At 59.9% G+C, this 22,402-nt stretch overlaps 4 protein-coding genes across 4 annotated transcripts; all 4 read right to left on the bottom strand.

The window, feature by feature from the left end:
- Positions 1-219: 219 nt before the first annotated feature.
- LMJF_07_0900 (putative serine/threonine kinase) lies at positions 220-1,110 on the bottom strand (the record flags this gene model as incomplete). Its single annotated transcript, XM_001680949.1, has 1 exon — positions 220-1,110. The coding sequence occupies one exon, from the start codon at positions 1,108-1,110 to the stop codon at positions 220-222; it is 891 nt and encodes a 296-aa protein (XP_001681001.1).
- A 3,584-nt stretch (positions 1,111-4,694) lies between these two features.
- LMJF_07_0890 (hypothetical protein) lies at positions 4,695-6,584 on the bottom strand (the record flags this gene model as incomplete). Its single annotated transcript, XM_001680948.1, has 1 exon — positions 4,695-6,584. One exon carries the CDS (start codon positions 6,582-6,584, stop codon positions 4,695-4,697), a length of 1,890 nt encoding a protein of 629 aa, XP_001681000.1.
- A 5,577-nt stretch (positions 6,585-12,161) lies between these two features.
- Positions 12,162-16,232, bottom strand: LMJF_07_0880 (putative protein kinase; the record flags this gene model as incomplete). Its single annotated transcript, XM_001680947.2, has 1 exon — positions 12,162-16,232. The coding sequence occupies one exon, from the start codon at positions 16,230-16,232 to the stop codon at positions 12,162-12,164; it is 4,071 nt and encodes a 1,356-aa protein (XP_001680999.2).
- A 5,051-nt stretch (positions 16,233-21,283) lies between these two features.
- On the bottom strand, positions 21,284-22,402 carry LMJF_07_0870 (splicing factor ptsr1-like protein; the record flags this gene model as incomplete). Its single annotated transcript, XM_001680946.1, has 1 exon — positions 21,284-22,402. The coding sequence occupies one exon, from the start codon at positions 22,400-22,402 to the stop codon at positions 21,284-21,286; it is 1,119 nt and encodes a 372-aa protein (XP_001680998.1).

Raw genomic sequence — 22,402 nt, 5'->3', positions numbered from 1 at the left:
TCCCTCTCCTCGCACGCTCGAGGAGGGAGGCCTTCGCACTCACTACCTTTCTTCGCGGTTTGCAGTCTCTCTCTCTGTCGCGCACGCCTTCCTTTCGTCTTCGCGTCGAGACGACGAGGACATCGGTGTCTGCAGTCCGCGTATGTGGAGCGGCGGCAGGGGAGAGGGGAGGGGAAGGGGGGGATCGCGCTTGTGTGTCTGTGAGCCTGTGCCACTGGTTTACATATTACGAATCGCATTGCTGATCTGAGTCGTGTTTGGCGAGGAATGACTCTCGCCCCGCGTCAGCATCGCCGGGTTCCAGTCCACGCAGAACCAAGGATGCGCAATCACATCGTCTAGGGAAATACGCTCCTGTGGGTCGACCGTCAACATGCGTGAAATCAAGTCGCGCGCGTCGGCGCTGAAGTGACGCGCCATGCGAAACTCACCGCGCTCGATCTTCGTAAAGAGCGCGTTAACGTTCTCGTCGTCGAATGGTAAGTAGCCAGCCATCATGACGAACAACACCACACCGCAGCTCCAGATGTCCGCCTTGAGACCGTCGTAGCCTTGCTCCTTCAGCACCTCCGGGGCGACATAATTGGGCGTGCCGCACACCGTCTGCAGCATTGTGCCGCCGCTCACGCTCGTGCGCTGCAGGTTGCTCAGACCAAAGTCAGAAATCTTCAGCGTGTCGTTCGCATCTAGGAGCAGGTTCTCCGGCTTCAAGTCACGATGAGCAATGCCCTGGCGGTGGCAGTAGTTGATGCCACAGATGAGCTGGTGGAAGTAGTGCCGTGCCGTCGGCTCATCGAAGCGCTTCGCGCTGGCGATCTTCTCGAACAACTCACCGCCCGTCACGAGCTCCAGCACCAGGTAGATGTGATGGCTCGTCTGCATGACCTCGTGCAGCTCAATAATGTTTGGCTGGCGCAGCATCTTCATGACGGCAATCTCGCGCTTCAGCTGCTCCTCCATGCGCTCCCGCACGAGCTGCTCCTTGTCGATCACCTTGATGGCCCATTCCTTACCAGTCTCCGTGTCACGCGCGATCTTGACCTTCGAGAAGTTGCCAGTGCCTAGTGTACGGCCCAGCTCGTACTTGCCGAGACGCTTGGGGGCACCCATGACGACGACGTGGTGGGGGGCGGGGGAGATAGATTGAGTGAGGGGGGTGGGGCGGGGACAGTGAAGGAGAAAGGCGGGAAGGGAGAGAGCCGTGCCGTGATGTGCGGCTGTGTGCTGCGGACGCGGAAAGGGAGTGGAAGAGACAGATACAAGCGGCAACGCTTTACGGTGTATGTGTGTGTGTGTGTGTGTGGGTGGGTGGGTGGGTGTGTGGGTGGGTGTGTGTGCGGGTGTGGGGGTGGGAGAGGGGCGTGAAAGGGGTACGTACGATGTAAGCTGTGACTCGCAGCCTCTGGTACAGAAAGAGCCTCTGGAACAGGTAGTCGTATCGTCAGTGGATAGGATGCGGGGCAGGTCGGGGAGGAGGAAGATGAGGTGCATGATGAGAATGATAACGATGAGGGCCTGCACAGCCTCTTCAAGGGGTCCCTTCGCCCTTATCTGTTCCGTGTCGTGTCCGCTGGCTAGGCTTATCTGGTCGGGTCATCCCAACACCTCGCTGCTAGCATGCACCCCGACTTGTGGTGATGTGCGTGCGTGCGTGGACGCGTGTGGTGGTATCGCCTTGCTGTTGTTGTTTTCTCCTCCGCTAACCGTGGAAGGATTGCAGTATGGCGCACCTCACGGTAAAAGCATGTCGTGGGGGGGGGGGGGGCAGCACCTCGTCATCCACGGTTCGCCCTGTTGGTTTCCAAATCTCCGCGGGGTGGTGAGGCGAGAAGTCAGATGTCGCTCTCACACGCTGCTGGGCCTTGTACAGACTGGGCAAGTGGCCGCCGTCGATGAAAACGCATCATACCGTCTCCTGAGGGTCCAGGGGCAAGGCCGCGACGTGCGCGCTCTCATGATCCAACAGCCCACCCTCTCCTTGTCTGCATGACCTCTGGCGTCTACCCTGTCCTCTGCTCGCACAGCATGGCAGCTGCAATGCACACACACACACACGCCCCTCTCGCTCCGTGCACTCACTCCTCCCCTCTCTTTCTGCAGACGACGCGCCAGCTCAACAGAACGAGTGTTTAGGCTCATCGCTTCATCAGTCATCACCCCGACAGAGACCACCGCTGTCAAGCATGCTGGGTGCACCGAGTCCGGCAGCAGGCGAGTGCAAGCGCCGTCTTGCACTGCGTGAGAGGCGAAGGGCAGAAGAAAGGGATAAATTCTGGCAGCTCTCTCAGCGGCGAGGTGCAAAGCCAGCCGCAAGAGCCCTCCAAAAACTTGGAAGACAGGGCTGCCCGTCGGGTGGCCCGGTGATCGGCAGTTCAAGAGACAATAATGAAATGCTCACAGGGGTGGTGTCTTGTCACGCAAGAAAACGACACGCCACAGAGCTGCCTTTTCTTCGGCTAGAGTGCATGCCAACGCAGCTTCATTGCCCTAATGACGCGCATGATGCGCACAATGAGAATGAGCACAGCCGACACATTATCGCAAGGAACTTTCGGGCGTAGAGGCGGAAAGAGCAATTCTTCGCTATCAGACTCAGGGGGGGCCCTCACACTACCCCGCAGCTGCGCCGGGCCGCGGCGCTCGGGCTTGAACGCACGGAGGTGCTGACAGTGGGGAGTTCGAGGCCGCAGTGCCACAGACGAAAGACGTAAGTCGAGCGATAAGTGGATGGGATGGCACGCGTGCGAGAGCGGTGGAGAGCGCAAGTCGCTACCCAACGCATGAGCGGCAGCAGGGAGCGCATGTGTTTCTCCTCTCCACCAGCTCCCGTCATACTTCGGCACGGAGCAAAAAATAGGAGTGTGCACCCACTCCTTAACATCACGACTATGCTGCTGCCATACTCTTCCAGTCTTCCACCACCACCCTCCAGGAAGGCAAGATGGAGTAGATAGACATCAGAGACACCTCCCACCGACATGCAGGCCACCATTCAATGATTGCCAGCGCCGGCCTTCCCTCAACGACAATGCCACCACGAGGAAGCCCACGCTCGATCCATTCCTTTCTTTTTCTTCGCCCAGCCTGACATCCTATACCACGAACAAGTCAACCCATTTACGCGCATACGGCTACACTCCACCAACCTCTGTCGCACTACGGCTTAATCCTGGTCGTGGCGGCCAAGCCGTTCCGCCGTCGAGTCGGGGCCATGCGCCCCACCGGCTCCGCTTGTCCCTCCTCGTCCCTTCTCATAAGTGCCCCGTCATCGGCGCCAGACCGACTCGGGCGGACTGCACGCCTGGACCCAGGCGGGCCGCGTCCAGGGTCCTGCCCCAGGGCGGTGGCGTCTGTCGTGCCGGTAATAGGGGGTGGTCCAGGTGCATGCCACGTGCGCTCGAGGAGCAAGTCCGCCAGCCCCAGGCCAGGGCCCTCAGGGACCCCGCCTGCATGCCGTGCTTCGCCCTCAGTCGCCTCCAGCCGCAGCATTCCATAACGTGGTGTGGAGACTCTCCACAGCGGAGTCTGGAGAACTCCGTGGTGCCGTTCGCGGCGCTCTCGTCATGCTTCCGGCACCTGTGCTGCACCAGCTCACCCGGCCGGATGCAGGAGATGCCGCACATGTCGCACGCATGCACTGTGGCGCTCATCGACGTGCATGTCTTCGCGCCGTTCTCGCCCATCGCCCGTGCTCTTCGGGCTGCTGCACGCCTTGGAGGATGATGACAGCGATCCCCCGAGGCAGCAACGTCGTCCTGGGACAGGCCCGAAGATCCGAAAATGCGAGCACTGTGCGCAGGCGCTGCATAGCACAGCTGACATGGTGTATCACATCCGAGCATTCCCTTCGATGTCACGGGGGGCGCCCGGATGGCTCGCCCGCATGTGCCGTCGACACGTGGGGCGCGGCCATGAGTCTGTGGCAGCAGGGGGCATCTCCTTTTCTCCTGAGCCCGCACGCCTTTGGCAGGAGCGAGCGTGTCAAGCAGAAGGGGGCCCGCGGAGACACTTGTGCCGGCGCACGAAGAAGTCATGACGCTCGATAATGATTTGATCGCCGACACGATTCACAGTGAGCGGGTACAAACCTGATCATGAACGCACGTCTCGTCAGCACCGCGCCAGTCCACACGTATCCGTCAACGCCACAAATCCGCAGCCGCGCCCAAGGGTCGACTGCAAGCCGAGTGGCCTCCCACACACACACAGGGTGGAGGTGCTGGACCCTAACACCACGCACGCTGAGTTGCGGTATCCCGGCATCATGAGGGCGTGCACACAATGAAGACACACATACAACGGGCGCACAGAAACGCAAAGAAGAGAGGAAGGAAGGAAGGGCTGCGCAGTTACCCGACGGCTCTTACGCACGAGGAAAGCAAGCAGCAATGAAGAATATATATATATATATGTGAAAGGGAGGGAGGAGGGGGTGGGAACAGGAGAAGCCTCCGATGTAGTACAACGATCCGCGGCTGCTGCGGCGTGAAGCAAGAAGGTGATGGAGGCCATCACGCATCACTAAGAGTCACCGGCAACTCAGCACGCGTGCACGAACACACATATACACAAAAGAAGAAGCATCCACGTGGATAGGCACATCCGCCCCCCCCCCCTACACACACACACACACACACATCACCCCATCACCTGCGCACCCCTTCGCTATCTGTGTTGGCGTGTAGGCGTGGGCGCTACATGACGACACAACACTTGGCTTTCTTCCTCGCGTTGGTCATCGGCGGCCTGGACTCCCCTGAGCTATGCTTGTCCGCCTCCACAAGCCAGCGCTGCCTTTGCACTGAGCCAAAGGGCCCTCCATGCATCCCGAAACCTCCAGAGTTGCCACGAAAACCTTCGCGTGCATTCCGGGACGGCGACGCCTCGTGGACTTGCGAGTCGTTGCTTGTACCATCGAACGGCATGGAAAGCATGCCGTGCCTCCCGCAGTTTTGGAGGCTGCCCTTGTACGCTGAGGAACCGGCGGCGCCGGCGCGATGCCCGTCCACGGCACTGCCCGACAGCAGCGAGCCATTGTGGACGCCACCCACTCGCTTGTCGTTTCCCCTACCTTCAATGCTGCCTCGTCCCCCCAGGGGGCTGTTCGACACCTTCACGCCCAGCGCCTCAAAGTTGCCCTGCAAGGACGAGTTGTTCGGCATATCAGAGCATTCCGTCGACGAGCTCTCTATGTCGGGCACCACCACGCCAGGCTTGGGGTGAGAAACTTTGTACGACGCCTTGCCAGTTTTGCGATTGGCGTTGATCACGTCGAGCGCCAGCGGCGGGATTTTGATCATCGGGGGCCCGTTATGGAGTTTGACACCTTTGGCGAGTCTGGCCCGCTCCTTCAGCACGCCACTCGGGGAGTCAGGGCCGGCAGGGTCGCTGCCCATGGTGCTCTTGGTGGTTAAGTGACGAGCCCCACCGGCCTGCTGCGTTGCTGTGGTGCCACTCGCCAGAGTCGCTCCTCGGGTCGGTCCTCGCGATGCGGCCCATCGCGCATGGTTTTGCTGCCGTAGCCTGTCCGGATTTGATGCCGCAGCGGTGGAGAAGCGATCAGGGCCACCCTTGGAAGCTTGTCCGCCAAAGTCATTGTGCTTCGTGCCGCCAAGCACGGTGTCATCTAGCTCGAAGTCCTCCACCACAAATTCGATCGGGCTGCCATCGTCCGTGAAGCTGTCAGTGTTGGCGCCAGCATTCAGGTCATAGATCCAGCTGCCACTATGCCATTGCTGCTGCTGCTGCACCTGTAGGGTCTTTTGGTAGGTGGGATTCGCAGGGGTCATGGGGCTAAGCACGTCGAACGCGTCGTGGACGCTGAAGTCGGCAGAGTAGTCATCGGAGACCGTAATAGCGGTGTGCGGCGGTGACAGCGTCGCCGTAGAAATCCCGCGGCGCGCATTCTGTGCAGAGAAACGCTTGCCGTTCCTTGTGACGAACGGGTTGCTGTGGAACACCCGCCCTCGTGCACCGCCGCGTGCCGCGACCGTGATTTGCGTAGGCACATTCATCGCCATCGCACTGTCGTTACGGTGACCGTCGTCGTTGACGTTGACGGCGGGGCCGCACTTCTTCAAAGACTCAGACGGGCCACGAGAAGCAACAGCATTTCGGTTACTTTTTACGATCCTGCGTCGCTGCGCTCCTGCCTTCAGCGTTGACTCGGCCATAGATGGCGGCTTCGGCGCCTCACCCGTGACGTCGTTGTTGGCAAGGGTGGTCTTATTCAGCGTATGGGCCGTCACGCGCTGCCGCTGCACCGACTGATGGGATGGCACAACGTTCGCAGCAGCGTTGTCACTCGTGCTGCCAGCGCGGCCATTATCGAGCACCTCCATGCGCCTCAGTAATGAGACAGTAGCGGCCTCGGAGGCTATGAATGGGGGGCGCTGCGAGATGTCCGTCTGGTTGAATGAGCTCTGTGTATGCTCAAGGCACTGAGCAGCAGGACGGAAGCTCTGGCTGCTGCCGTTTGAGCCCGCCTTCGCTCCCAATATGGCAACGGCTGTCGTGTCCCTCGCTGCCACGTGTGTGCGCGCCTGAAGCAAGGTCTGTTGGTGGTTCTGCACCGACGACGACATCAGAGTCGGGGCAAGAGCGCGCCCGTTCCGTCGCGGCCTTGATAGATGAGATTCGCTGAAAACGTTCGTACCCGATAGCGGCAAGACCTGCTGTGAGAAGCCACGACTCGTGCTTGGATGGATCTCCTTGCTCGGAGTGTGTGTACGCCCTCACTAACTTTCGGTTTGGACTTCAGCTGCTGCCTTCGGGCGGTCGTACCTGCCACCACCACCACCACCACCACCACCGTGTTAGGATGTGATAAAAGCCCGTCAAGTGTAACAGTCGTCGCACCGCGTCCCGTTCGTTGGCGCGGCTGGTTGATCCCCTCGCGTCAGCGATGGAGAAGTAACGTCTGTTTCGCAAAGACGGCTCTGTCCTTGTCCACGGATGCACCTCGTCCTCCACGTCCATGCAAGGGGAGGAACACGGGAGGGGGGAAGGTGAGCGAGGCGCCGGAAGCCGGTACCACGCAGGGAGGGGACGTCGTACAACTACAGGGGAGGAGGGGAAGAGGGAAGCGCAGTCACGCTGTCACGCGCAACAGGGAAGCTACGACACCAATACCAAAGGAAAACCCAACGAAACGGAGAAGAGCGGCCAGAGAAGGAGGCCGGCGACGGTGAGGATGGGGAGAGAGAAAGGGGGGAGAGGGAGAGGGGAGTCGACGCAGCGCTCTCACGCGTGAGTGTGGCGTCGACAAACAAACACGGAAAATAGCAGCAGCGAGCAACGTAGCAATGGGAAGCAATACAAGCAACACGCACACAAGTAGAGAGAGAAGAGGAAGAGAGACAGACGCACAAGTGGCAGCCGTTATATGGAGAGAGAGAATGGACCCGCACCAATCTCTGCAGCACGGCTACGACTATCACTGCCACTCTTCACAAGAACGAGAGAGAGAGAAAGAGAGAGAGGTGGTGGTGATGGCAAGGCAAGGGGAAGGGAAGAGAGGTGAGGATACACCAATAGATAGAAATATATATATATGTGTGTGTGTGTCCTCCGTTCGGTATTGATGATATCTTGCCAAGACGCACACCGGAAGAGAGAACAGGCACACACGCACACACAGGGAGGCACGAGCAGCAGAGCACAGAGCAAACGGTGGCACGCAAGAAAAAGGAAAGGGTGTCACTCGCAAACAAGGCAAACACCTAAAAAAAAAAGGCGAGCACTAGTGGGACAGGGAGAGAGCGAGAGAGCGAGAAATCGGAGTTCATCAAGGATACACACGAGCAAGGCAACAGACACGCTTGCAGACGCCACAGAGGCGTAGCAGAGGAGTATCACAAAGAGAGAGAGAGAGAGTCGCGAATGCGTGCTACAACAATATGCTATGCCCGTATCTGTTATACACGTATTCCTCTCTATGTGTATGGCACGCTCACTCTTCTTTTCTGCCGCTATCACCGCTCGCTATGCCGCCGCCTGTCCGATGGTTCGTATCGGCCTATAGCGGTGTCGGTATAGGACGTGACTACACTTTTGTTGCTGTTGTTATGGTGTTGTTGTTGCTGTTCTTGCGCTCCCCTCCTTCGCCTTCTTCTCGCTCGCTGCCGACGATGCTGCGCGACACTTCCCAGCAACCTCGCCGTTTCCGCTGTTGCTTGTAGGTGGGTGTGGGTGAAGGAAGGGAGGAGACGGGAGGAGAGGGGAGGGGAGGGGGAGTCGTTCTCTCGATACGCGCAGCGCACGAGGCCCAAAAAAAAAAAATGGCGAAAGAGAATGAGCAGGAAAGGAAGGGTGGCGACGAATGTGCTTGTCGAGCTCTAGGGTGTGCGAGAAAGAGGGGGGGGGAGGGGAGGGAAGGATCTCAAAAGCAGGCAACAACAACAAAAAAAAGGAAATAATGAAGAAAGCAAAGGACAACGGCGACAGGGGAGAGAGGGAGAGATGATGATGATGATGATGATGATGATGATGATGATCGACGACAGGACGACAGCACCAGCAGTAGCGAGCAGCAAGCAGCAACCCAACAGCAGCTACAGCCATGCATAAAATGCAGGTGGCAGAGCACACCGAGAGGCACAGAAAATCGAGAGGAGGAGAAAAGGTAAAGCGTGCGCGAGTGCGAGAGTGAACCAGAGGTCGACGTGGCGCACCAAGTAAGATATGTTGCTCAGCAAACACAAAACAGTCAATCATACAATGGCGAAGAACCAAAATAGAGACGATGAAGGAAAAATAGATATATAATGTGGAGGGGGAGGAGGGGGGGAGGGGGGCAACAAATATCTGTTCAATAAAGAACCGCCTCGCACACACGGACAGCAGAGCCAGAGGGCGGGGATGAGGCGCTCGTCGTCTGTATTTGTTTTCCTTTTCGTGTAGTACTCTTGGTTTCGTTGCAGTGTTCACGGGCTTTAATTAGCCTCTAGGCGAGGGAGGAAAGGAGGGAGGGGGAGGGGGGGGGGGGGCGTTGATGTGGGCGCGTGCTTTTCAACGAGCGCTGGTGCGTCGGGTCTTTGTTGAACTACCCCGCAAATTATGCGGGGAAACAAAACAGATGGAGGGAGAACGGCGGCTCCCACAGGAGGGGGAGGGTGAAGGGTGGGGAGCACCAAGGATGATTCACGCACAAGTGTGAGCGGGAGGGAAGGTAGCGGTAGCGGTGGCAACGATCGAGAATCGGGTGTCAGAGTCTGTCCTTCCGTTGTGCGTTCGCAAGCGCGGAGGCGAGGGTAAATGGTCGTCAGAGGATAGGTGTGGGGAGCTGTTGCCTGTAAAGGAGGCAGAAACGGAGTCGTGCGCACGCAAAAGTGATGGGGGCAGCGCGGTGGCTTAGGGCGCGACTCACCCACGTGGTCAGACTGCCGCGTCAAACACAGAAAAAAAAAGGGACGCTCAATTCAGGAGAAATACAAGGCTGTCAGTGCGGAGAGGGGAGAGGGAGGGGAGTAGCGGTTATTACGATGACTGACACTCAAGAGCGTGTGCAGTTCTTTGCTGAGGGTTAGTTTGCGTCCTCACCACACGTCCGTGCGCATGCAGTGCGCCGAAATGGAGATAAGAGACCAAGGCAGGAGGGCCGAAAAAAGAATGAGGACGAGTTGGGGAGGGGCGGGGCGGGGAATTCATTGCTGCGCACGGGAGGAAGGGGGTGGATGGATGGGTTAGAGAGAGAAGCGCGCGTTGCACGACGCACCACCAACCCCAGAGGCACATGCACGCAGCACATGAAGAGCAAAACGTAGAGGCAAGGTGGTGCGCGCGAAGAAGCGCAGCAGGAACACAAGAGTTTTACCTCGTGACCTTCTTGCTCGGCGACCGCGGTGGAATAGTGGTGTACAAAGACAAGAATGAGGGGGAGTCGCAGCTGCACGTGAGCTCAGAGGAGGCCAAAGCAGCTGCGGCACACCTGACTCGCTCAGAGCAGCGCGTGGGAGCGGTGGGGAGCGCAGCGACGTTCAGGGAAAAAAAGCGAGCCGAAGAAGCCCCTCTACACTCCCACACGCGCCGCGGCCCACGAGCACCTCACGCACGCACATGGCCGGGAGAAGCCCCTCGCAAGCTAAACGAGAGAGTAACAGAAAACGCAAACGCATGACCGCGACGACCTCGGCTGCTGTCCTTCGCTCCTCATCTCCCTTGAAGCTTTAGACGGTCTACGCAGCACCGAGCGCAGGCGTGCAGAGCACACAAGACACAGCAGATGATAGGAACGTGCACCTCAGAGCGGAGTGGGTGTGGGCGGTGGACACGAGAAGAACTACTGCGCGAGAGAGAGAAGTGGCGGTACAGGGGACCGAACCTCTCGCTAGCCAAGTGGCTGCAACCCCGGAAAGCAGCAGAAATGCAGAAATGCATAGCAATAAAAGAGGCACCCACGACCAGAAGACACTTTCGTTTTCTCCGCTCAGCCTGACATCCTATACCACGAACAAGTCAACCCATTTACGCGCATACGGCTACACTCCACCAACCTCTGTCGCACTACGGCTTAATCCTGGTCGTGGCGGCCAAGCCGTTCCGCCGTCGAGTCGGGGCCATGCGCCCCACCGGCTCCGCTTGTCCCTCCTCGTCCCTTCTCATAAGTGCCCCGTCATCGGCGCCAGACCGACTCGGGCGGACTGCACGCCTGGACCCAGGCGGGCCGCGTCCAGGGTCCTGCCCCAGGGCGGTGGCGTCTGTCGTGCCGGTAATAGGGGGTGGTCCAGGTGCATGCCACGTGCGCTCGAGGAGCAAGTCCGCCAGCCCCAGGCCAGGGCCCTCAGGGACCCCGCCTGCACAACGGCTGCGCCGCCTCCGCGAGCAGTTCGTGCGCGCGGTTCTTCATCAGTCGCGACGGCTGCAGCGAAAAAGGGACGAGGATAACGTATGGATGTGCCGCCCGTTAGTGCACGCGTGCGCGCACCCTCCCCAAGCCGAGCTGCGTGGGGCTCCCAGTGTGTTGACGTGGGTCTGTAAACCTGCAACTGTGGGGCGGGGTGGGGAGCGTGCTGAGAGTGGGCAGCGTAGCGACACAAAAAAAGGGAAGATAGAAGAGTGGTGATGTTCACGGAAAGGGAAGCGGCGGTGGTCTGCTGCTGAGTCAAGCCGCCACCACCATGCGATTTTGATTCATCGATGTGTTTCAGTGGATGCACTTGACCGGTCTTCGTGCATCCCACGCGTTTGTGGTGAGTTACGTGTACGCGCCCCTTCGCACACCCCCTGAAGTTTGTGTTCCTGGTGCAGGGGAGGACGAGGTGGCATGTAGTGCCGCGGTGTGGGCGGAGAGCCGACACAACAGCGTCTGATGGGTACGAGCGATGGCAGGGAGGGAGATGAGATGAGCACGCGAGGACAGTTGACGGGTGAGAGGGGGGGGGGGCATCGGAGAGAAAAAGGAGCGTGATGGCATAACTGGAGAGAAAAATGGCCGCAGACGGTGCTGTGGCGCACCACTGTCTCACGGCAACGCCTCTGTTCTCCACCGGGTCCCCTCGAGCAGCAGGAAGACGCTCGCCACACTACCCTGCCGCTCACCTACACACGCACACACACACACGCACCGCGCTCGTGACTGAGACCACGAGGAGGATATTTCCATGGTAGAGACTCGCGACAACGGTGTAACCAACAAGAGACACGCACGTGCACACATAAGCACCAGGAGGGCGGAGAGAGAGAGAGAGGGGGGAAACCTTTGCCCACGAACGAGACAGACAACACGCATACATAAAGCAACATACGGACACACGTGCACGTGCACGTACACGTACACGTACACACGCACACATATATAGATCGATTGAGAGAGATCAGGAGGGAGGGAGCACATCCACAAGCGAAGTAAACAAGAGCAAGCACTAAAAAAGGGGAGCATGAAGCAAGCCCACAAGCACGTGCCTCGCAGCACCCACTGACACGCACACAGCACTGCCACACCCCCGCCACGGTAACACACACGTGCGTCCCATGTGCGCAGGGAGGCGGGCGGGCGGGCGAGAGGAGAGCGAAGGGACGGCGAAAACAAGGCACCGAGCAACAAAAAAAAAACAGAAACCATCGATAGAAATGTGTGGTACGCACGTATGCACCACACGACAACATGAACAGCGCACACTAACACGCACACGGACCGGTGTGGCGGGACGCACCTTCGCCACTCATGAAGACTTGAGAACTGAGGGCTTCGCGGTAGCGGACATCGGCGGCATCCAGCGGAGGTGCTTCGCATACGGGTAGGTCATGAAGGGGTGCTTGAGCAGCTCCGCCGCGGACGGGCGCTGCGCCGGGTCAACGCGCAAGCAGCTCCGGAGAAATTCCAGATACACGGAGAAGCCCTCGCATTCCGTCTTCTTGCCTTCCGCCTTGAGCGCGGCGAGCTCGTCGTCCGTTGGCAGCCCGTGCGGGGGCGTCCCGCAACGGCTGATGCGATAGAGAAAGACGAACGGGTTTGTGCATGGGCTCTCGCACCAGATGGGCCGATCCATCATCTCAATCCCGACGCACCCGAGTGACCAGATGTCGACCGCGGCAAACGACTTGACGGTGCCATGAATCACCTCTGGCGCCATGTACTGCGGTGAGCCGACCGGGAGGCCACCGTTTGCCGTGCTGTCCGCACTCCCGCCGCTGCTCCCCTTGGAAGGGGACTCAGCAGCGGTCACTACCTTGCAAGGCGCGCCGGTACTGCTGCCAAAATCGGAGAGCTTGATGCGGCCATTTTTGGTGACGAGAATGTTCTCACCCTTGATGTCGCGATGTGCGATCGAGAGGCTGTGCAGGTACTGCAGGCCACTCAGTATCTGCTGCATGTACTGCTGAATCGCCAGCATCGTCAAGGCGCCGAAGCGGTCGACCAGGGAGCGAATGGTGCCGCACTCCACGTATTCCGTGAAGACGCGCAGGTCACGCGTCGTCGTATTCAGCGAGCTGCCGAGGAAGCGGATGATGTTCTTGTGCCGGGCGGCGCACAGCACGTCCAGCTCACGTTGAAGGCTCTCCATCTCCGACGGCGCTACCGCCTCGCCGACCCTCATCACCTTCACGGCCACCATCAGCGAGCCACGTTGAGTCTGCACTAGTCCCAGGTAGACAGAACCGAAGGTGCCGCGGCCGATGAGGTTACCGAGTTGGATGTGCTCGAGGTCCTCCATGGTGACCTCGTCCAGCTTGCGACGACGCACCACGGAAGAGCAAGAGGTCTGCACGCTGGAGCAGCTCTGCGAGCGGCAGAAATTCCTGCCATCAGCGGTGCCGCCTCCAACGCCCCCCATAGTGGAGGAGCAATAAGCATTGAGGGCGTCCACTGTGAGGCAGCCGGTGCCCGCCTCACCGCAGCCAGTCGCCGCAGCCGCTTCAGCGCCGGCCTCGCCATCTCTTGAGTGGCAATTAAGATACTTCGAGTCACTAGCAGACCCTCTTCGTACCTGCGGTGTCGCCTCCATGTCGGCGCCGACGCCCATCGACGGCGATGATTTGGCGTGCATGGCGCGTGGTGATTTGCTGGGCCGATAAGCATCAGCTCCGCTGATGCGGCTGCCTTTCGCCGCTGCGGTGCCCGTCGCTGCAGCCGCGCCGGCGTCGGTCAAGTACAGCTCCAGCCCGAGTAGCTTCACTATTTCGATGTGACGAATATAAAAGGGGCTCAGCGCGACGGCCTGAAGAAACGCCTCGACTTCTGCACGACGCTCCTCTGTGAACACCTCTGTGGCAAAACGCAGACTTGGCAGCCGCTTCATCGGCACCGCCGGCAGCTCTCCGCCCGCGATCACCTTCACCCGCTCAAGAGCGGGTATGATTTGGGTGTAGAGACGCCGCTCCTGGGTCAAGAGAACGTCGCCGCTGTGGCGGTGTTTGATGACAAGGCGGTACGAAATCCTCTTCACCTCCACCGCGCCAGTGCCCATGGTGTCGCCCGAGCTGCCGTGCTGCTGCCGGCTGCGTAGACGCTTCACTGTGAGCGTGCCTGACGCAGACGACACACCGACGGCGCTGCTCCGCCCGGCGAGCACATCGCTACCGCCACTGCACTGGCGAATGTGCCGCGTCACCTTGAAGTTGCCCGACTGCCCGGCAACGTACACCTGCCGCTGGTAGCCGTCGTTTGTGCGGAAGGAGCCACTGCGTATCGAGTCGCAGCGGCTGTGTGTGTCACCTGTGGTAGTGCTACTCTCGTCGTTGCAGCTCGTTGAGGTCTGCGGTACTTCATCACCACCACAAGGGGCGGATGTCGTCGTCTCTGGTGCGTTCAGCAACGATGGCTGAACAGACTCGACGGTTATGTGTAAGGCATCGATATAGCTGCTAAGGGGCGTTGTCGCAAGCCCGTGGCCCGCGCTGTCGCCTGCCCCCTTCTTCGTTGTGCCGTCCACCGACTTCGACACCTTTTTGGTCCGCTTCTTCGTGCCCGCATTGAGGGCGTTGGTGCCGCCTTGCAGCGCTCTCCTCGTGTCGGTCCCACTGGCGGCAGCACCGTCCTCTCCGGCGACGGCCTCTGGCGTTGCCGGCGATACCACTAAGGGCGACGATGAATCCATGGTGGAGGTGTCAATGGACACGCTGGACGAAGCCGACTCCGAGTCGCCGGAGGAGCCTCCGCGGCTGCCTCGCTTGCTGCGCCGGCGTCGGCTGCTGCTGCCGACGCTATGAGAGCTGTCGAGCGCAGCGGCGGTAGCCCCTGAGGAATTTGGCATACGACTCAGCGACGGCACTCCTGTGCCAGCGGCCCCGTGCGCGTCTACGGGCCGCGCCGACGTGTTCGGCAGCATTAACACTGGCGCCGGCGCTGCGCTCGAGCGCTGAGCTCCACCTTGGGAATCTCGTTGGACCTGCGTCCCCCCGTTGCTGCCCGCGTGCGAGTGAAGCGCCGGCGGTCGCGACGCGGGGCCGCGCCCCATCGCCGAGGAGGTGATGGATGTGTCGCAGCTGCCTGCACGCGGCGCTGGCAGACCCACGCTCGCGTCCGGGAACATCACCGGTGGCTGTCTGGAGGCCCGCGGCACCTGCGGAGGATGCGCGAGGTTTTGGCAAAGGCCCGCTGCTAATGGTGTGGCACCCTCATCGCCCCGCGGCGTACTGGAGTGCGAGTGGTGCTGGTCAGCGGCGGAGTCGACGGGTGGCAGGGTGGCGTCGCGCAACACGTCGTTGCCACTTTTGGGCATCAAGTGCTGGCCCTCACCGCAGCAAGCTGCGGCGGACGCAGTCGTGATGGCGGAGGACGGCGGGGACGCAGTCGCGCCGTTCGGCGAGGAGGTGTCCATCGCCTTTCTGATGGACTTTGTAGAGACCGTGTGCCCTGCGGAAACCTTACTCACATCGGCCACGGGCGGTGGCAGACGCGGCGCGCCCTTGGTCATCCGAGGCCCGTTGCGGGGCGGCAGGCGCGACGGGACCGTCTTGTCGCAAAGAGCCGGAGCTTGATTGTCGGGCTCCTTCTTCGTTGCGCCCTTGTGGGGAATCGGCGATGGAGGGATGCCTGAAGAATCTCGGCAGCGCTGTGTCTTGCCGACAGCATCTCTACCGCTCTTCTCCGATCTTGAGTCGCTGCACCGCACACCGCCACTCTCTTGGTGTTGAGTCACAAGGGGCGGAGGTGTTCCACGCATAACTCCAGCATTATCGCCGACAGCAGCCGAGGAGGAGGCGTTAGTGTGTGAGCCAGACGCAGTGTTCTCTTGCGGTACTTTGCTGAGCACGTCGGATGTGGATCTGGTGACGCCGTCAGCACCGCTCATGAGTGTCTGCCGGTCGCCGCTGCCGCCCTCACCGGCGCTTCGATCGTTCTCGCCGGAGTAGCATGCCTGCTCCATCGCGGCGCGGTACACCGAGGTGCCGCTGATGTACTCTTCGATAGGGTGCAAGGTGATGCTGCGCGCCGTGGATACTCCGGTGGTGCCGCTGTAGTCCTCCATGGCTGGCGGTAGCGACGAGGAAGCAGAGCTGAAAAGGTGATTGGTGCGGCTGCTGTCTCCGGGTTGCACGGAGGAGGCGGTGTCTAAGCCGGCAGTCGGGCTCTGCGCTGGAAAGGCATTGGAGAAGAGTTTTTTTGCCTGCCGCTTCTGCAACTTCGCGTAGTGCTTGTTCGACGACTTCCCTACGCAGCTCGCACACTTGAGGCCTGACTTGCGGAGGATAAGATCCTCACTGTAGCCTCCGCAGACCACGCAGAAGACGCGCGGTCTATTATGCGTGGACCCGCACGCAGAGTCGCTAATGCCTGACGCCGAGTCCATCACTCTGTGTGTGTGTGTGTGTGTGCGTGTGTCCACGCGTGTTGGTGCACGCGCGTGCTCTTCGAGCCTTTCTGGGACTCCAGCACCGCTTGGCTAGAGTGCCGCAGCCACTGCCGTCACTGTAAGAAGAGGGCGACACGGAAAAGAACAGCCCGTGGGTCCGCGTCGCCACACAGATGATGTCCGACGCGCCGGGGCAACGAGGGGTGTGGGGTGGATGGAAAGGAGAGAAAGGGGGGTACACCCATGCACCGCCGATCGACCTACCAAACGTCTGTGCGTGCCCCCACACAGACAACGGCAAGCGCGCGCGCAACGAAGTAACGAAAGAGCGTAAGCCGAAGACTGGGGGAGGGGGGGAGGGGGAAAAGAGGGGGAAGGCTACGCCACACCGACACACCAACAGAGCGAGCCACACCCGTGAGCAGCGCACACGCACACAGCAGTCGAGCGAACGGTTTTTCTTTTTTTGGAACAAGAAAAAGAAACGAAGAAGGCGATAACGCTGAGAGTAACAATAATGGCAGGGCGAGGCGAGGGTAGAGTACACACACACACACACACAGACTCTACTTCAAAGAGAGACGGATACACAACAATGTTCGCGCACGATAGCTGCAAGGTCCTCAGAGAGAGGGAGAGAAAGGGAGGGAGGAGGGAGGAGGAAGAGAGGGCCACACGCGATGGGTTAAAGGTTGAGTGGAGGGCAGCGAGAGAGATCCCGGATGACGATGCAGAAAATAGCAACAACGACAACGAGAACGGCGAGAGATGGCCAGCGCGCCCCAATCAACGGCAGAGCAGCAGCCCGCAGCACAGAGATGAACGCAAGAAGAGACGGCCGCAGAGGGACGTGAAAGAAGGGAAAGAGGGTGGGGGAGACGAGGAGAGCTTGAGAGGAAGCACGCAAACAACCCCCTCATAAAAAAAAAACACGAAGAAGGGGCGACGAATGTGACACAAAGATCCACTGATAGCCGGCGAAGGCAAGTAACAAGCAAAGAAGCGAGAAAGAGAGTTGATCAGCGACACAGACAAGCGACAAGGGGGGGGGGTAAGGGCCAGGGAACGGAGAGCGCGGTGAAAGCAGATGACAGCTATGGAGGGTGGAAGGAGGGGGGGAGGCAGGGGGAGGCAGGGGGAGCCACACCGGAGAAACGCACCCGCAAGAGCGGGAGGAAGCTCGGCGAGCACAAAGGACAGCAATGCGATGCGAGGCACAGGGAAAGGTGAGCCGGAGAAGAAAGAACGGAGAGAGGGAGGGAGAGAGAGAGAGAGAGAAATCACAACTAAGGGAGTCAGGCGTAAGAGCTGCGAGACGGGTCACAACGAACAAACACAAGTGGGGGGCGAGGGAGGGGGAGGGGTGGCAGTCGTGTGGTGAAGGAAAAGGGAAAGGGGAAGGGGGGTTGACAGACAGACACACACGCACAGGGAGATAGAAATAGAAAGTGAGGGGAATGGGAGGAGGGACAGACAGGAAGCGACAGGACGTGGCCGACAGCGGGAGTTCAACGACAGCGTGGGGGAGCAAAGAAGCAAACGTAAACACAAACACGCAGAGGAAAGGAGAGCGTCACTGACGCACAAGCGCGGGCGTGCAGCGAGACGGAGGCACAACTACGAAATAAAAATTATCAGGAAAGGAGAGACGCGCACGCCAACGAAGAGAACGCTCAGGCGCAGCCACAGCGGACGGGTAGCGAACAAACAAACACACACACACACACAAAGAACGATCTAAAATGCTGATGCGCCGGTGGGGAGGGGTTCGAATTACACAGAAGTGTATGTGTATGTGATGGTGGTAGTCGTGTTTCGGCTTGCAAAGGATGAAAGGGGGAGCGTCACTGACACGCACACAGAGCAAGAGAGAGAAACAGCGTACGGCCGTGACCCACCAAGAAGGCAAAAACAAGGAAAACCACCGATACACGCACAAGAGAACAAGGTGCACTATTGCCCGTCCTTCGTGTTTCTCTGCTGTTGAGTGATGGCTCGATCTGTAGTGGCGCCTCAAGCAGTAACCCCGCAGGTGCCTCAGCCACCTCTGCCCTAATATACTTGCGCGTCTTCTGGGTCCTCCGGCGCTCACACGTTCGGTGAGAGGTGCGTGCCGACACGTATCGTGAGCCGCTGTTTTTTTTTTTGCGGCTGCCCGTTGCAGACGCGCGTTCTTTTTGGTAGTTGGGGGGGGAGGGAGGGGGGGGGAGGGAGGAGGGAGGGGGAGGGAGCGTGTATTGTGTGTGGTGCGGGGGCTCGACTTTGCGTGGTTCTCGCTTATCCGTCTGTTGAGTGCGTTTTCGCAGACTTCGTCCGTTTCTAAGCTACGGGGTTAGGAAAGAGAGGTGGAGGGGGAGCGGGGAGGGAGGTGGAAGGCGGACTGGCTACTGGGTCGTGATGCTTCTGCCTTCCCAACTAGGCTGAAATTGTTGCAAGCGAAGCGAAGAGGAGGTGGGAGGGAAAGTAAATGGGAAGGAGACGGGTTGCGGGTGCCGTTGCCACTCACCCAACAGCGGGAGGGGGCGGGCGTGTACCCATGACGAACGGTGAACTGGCTCCAGGTTCGCACTTGGATTTTCAAGTGAAGCGCAGAGCGAAAACAGAGATTCACACTCAGATACAGACGCATGTCCACGCAGGCATGCGAGGCTCGTATGCCCACGCCTGCGTGAGCACAAGAACGTGGAAGGGCTATCGACTGAGAGACACGTATTCAGCACTATCTTCCTCCCTCTCTGAACACGTGCAGTCGTCCATACTCTATTTCCTTTCTTTCCGCTCTCCTCATCGAAGAATTTCTAAGTTACGTGTTACCGTACACAGCACCCAGACATCCGCAGACAGACAACAAGATCACACGCAACACACAACACCTGAGGCGCAGGGAATGCCCTCACTCGTCGACCCTTCATCCCTCCCCCCACCCCTTGTCAGTCTCCTTTCTTCAAGATGCCGCCACCGCAGCAGCAGCAGGGGTAATAGGAGTGGAAGAGAAGAGGGAGAACGCATCGGAGAGCACCATGGAGGAAGGCACAACACCCCACGGACACCATGAACACTACCACCACCACAGACGCCGCCCCCCCACACACACACAAACACGCCCACCATGCACGCCCGGGTACACGAACAAAAAAAAACAATCACCAACAACTGAACGCACGAACATCGCCACCACCACAGCGAGGAGTAGGGAATGCCAAAGACAACAGAAAGAGACAGGGAGGGAGAGAACCGTTGCTCTCTCTCTCTCTATATATATATAGATAGATAGCTTAATATATATATATATATATATATTCGTTACAGGCCGAAAGAGAGGGAGAAAACAAAGACACAGTCATAACAGATCGACAACTGCAGACCAACACCCACCCACACACACACACACACACCTCCCTCAGACACGTACACATACAAACAACCACATTAGCATATTAACAGCGAAGAAAATACACGGTGAAAGACAGAAACTGCCTCTCCGCTCAGCCTGACATCCTATACCACGAACAAGTCAACCCATTTACGCGCATACGGCTACACTCCACCAACCTCTGTCGCACTACGGCTTAATCCTGGTCGTGGCGGCCAAGCCGTTCCGCCGTCGAGTCGGGGCCATGCGCCCCACCGGCTCCGCTTGTCCCTCCTCGTCCCTTCTCATAAGTGCCCCGTCATCGGCGCCAGACCGACTCGGGCGGACTGCACGCCTGGACCCAGGCGGGCCGCGTCCAGGGTCCTGCCCCAGGGCGGTGGCGTCTGTCGTGCCGGTAATAGGGGGTGGTCCAGGTGCATGCCACGTGCGCTCGAGGAGCAAGTCCGCCAGCCCCAGGCCAGGGCCCTCAGGGACCCCGCCTGCATGCCGTGCTTCGCCCTCAGTCGCCTCCAGCCGCAGCATTCCATAACGTGGTGTGGAGACTCTCCACAGCGGAGTCTGGAGAACTCCGTGGTGCCGTTCGCGGCGCTCTCGTCATGCTTCCGGCACCTGTGCTGCACCAGCTCACCCGGCCGGATGCAGGAGATGCCGCACATGTCGCACGCATGCACTGTGGCGCTCATCGACGTGCATGTCTTCGCGCCGTTCTCGCCCATCGCCCGTGCTCTTCGGGCTGCTGCACGCCTTGGAGGATGATGACAGCGATCCCCCGAGGCAGCAACGTCGTCCTGGGACAGGCCCGAAGATCCGAAAATGCGAGCACTGTGCGCAGGCGCTGCATAGCACAGCTGACATGGTGTATCACATCCGAGCATTCCCTTCGATGTCACGGGGGGCGCCCGGATGGCTCGCCCGCATGTGCCGTCGACACGTGGGGCGCGGCCATGAGTCTGTGGCAGCAGGAGGCATCTCCTTTTCTCCTGAGCCCGCACGCCTTTGGCAGGAGCGAGCGTGTCAAGCAGAAGGGGGCCCGCGGAGACACTTGTGCCGGCGCACAAAGAACTCGTCGCCTGTCCTTCTAAAGGGGCACAGCGATGAACACCCAACGGGGTGGGCAAAGGGGGATAGCCCATGCAGCGCGAGTGAGATATGTGTAGCGCGATCACAACGTGCGCAATCAGAGCGTGAAAACAGAAAAAGAAACGATCACATATATATATATATGTAGAAAACGTTAAAGATAGTAAAAGAGAGTGGAAAGATGACACAGTGCCGCAGCACAGGATGGACAGGGCGCACGACAGGGGAGACGCGAGGGGAGGGGAGAGGGGAGGGGCGACACCAACCGCGGCTTCAACGTGCACAAACACGAAAGGAAAACAAAAACAAACCAAAAAAAAAGTAAAAACGAATAAAAAAAAAACACAGACGAAAAGACGGAGAGGCGAGGGGGGAGTTGTGTGGACACCTCACGACACGGCCACCATCTGCAGTGGCCCACTGCCCCCATGTCATTGCTGGCCATTACGCCTAGCCTCACTCAGTCTCCCACCACCACCACCGCACCCCTCCAACTTCACCTCCACTTTATTTTCATTTTGTTTTTTGCCCGGTCTCGTGTTGCTGGAAAGCCTCGCTTTGCTTACATGTCCAAGGTGAGGCTTGGGGACGCTGGTCAACGACGTGTGCGGCGCTCGTCGCCGCGGCGCTCGCGACGGTCACTGCCGCGCTCGGCACGACCACCACGACGGCGGTCGCTGCCATGGTAGCCGCCGCGCCGGCTGCGGCGGTCGCGAGAGTCCTCAGAGTCGGGAGAGTAGCTGCGGCGACCGCGGCTGTGCGAGCGGCTGCGGGATGAGTAGGAAGAGGTGCTGCGCGACGACGGCGTGTAACTGCGACGCGAGCGGTGGTGACGGCGGCGACCCTCGCGGCTGTCGCTGCGGCGGCGGTGGTGGTGCGAGTCACGTTCGTGACGGTCACCTCCGCGGCGAGGAGCATCGCGAACGCGCTGCGGCGAGCGCTCACGCTTGCGGACCAAGGTGCTGATCTGCACCAGCACGCGCACCTCGCCAATCATCATGTTGTTCAGCGCTGCCACCACCCGCCTCGTATCCTCGGCGGTGGGCACGTCGACGTACATGCAGTAGCCACGGCGCTCGAAACGCAGAACCGAGCAGATAGCCTCGATCCTGCTGCGAATGGTCTCGTTGGGGATGTCCTTGCCGGCAGGGCCGAGGTTCACAAAAACCTGACGGCCTTCGTTCACGTAGTGGCCCTCTTCCCCCTGTTTGGTGCCGCGCGCCTCCTGGCGCTTGCGCTTGTTCTCCTTCGCCTCGGCCATGGTCTGTTTGCTCATCTGCACCGCCAGACGGAACTTGCCCTTGTAGTCGTGGTTGTCCAGCTGCGCGATCAGGTGGCGCGCCTCCTCTACTGTCGTCGTATCCGCGAACGCGCAGCGGCCGCGAAGGCGAATATCCTTCACGTTCGCCGGGTCCATCGCCTTCGACTTGAGGTATTCCGTCAACTCCGCCAAGGTCACGGTGCGGCCAGCGGGACCCATGCCAATGAAGATGGACGCCACCTCCTTCTCCGGTGCATGCGGCTGTCCCGCATCGTCGGTCGTGGTCTCCACGGCAGCAGGCACGGCTGCAGGCTCGGCAACGGTGGCCGATGCCGCGGTGGGCCCCGGCAGCCGCATCGAGTTGGAGCTGCTGCGGCTGCCAGAGGCACTGCGCGACGCGCTTCGAGTGGCGACGCCTCTCTGGCTGCCGCTGCGACTGAGCGACTGTGACAT

Source organism: Leishmania major, chromosome 7 (assembly GCF_000002725.2).
Source record: "Leishmania major strain Friedlin complete genome, chromosome 7".
In the NCBI taxonomy this organism is placed as follows: Eukaryota; Euglenozoa; class Kinetoplastea; order Trypanosomatida; family Trypanosomatidae; genus Leishmania; species Leishmania major.
Note: the sequence above shows the minus strand (reverse complement) of the source record. Positions and strands in the feature narration are given on the sequence as shown.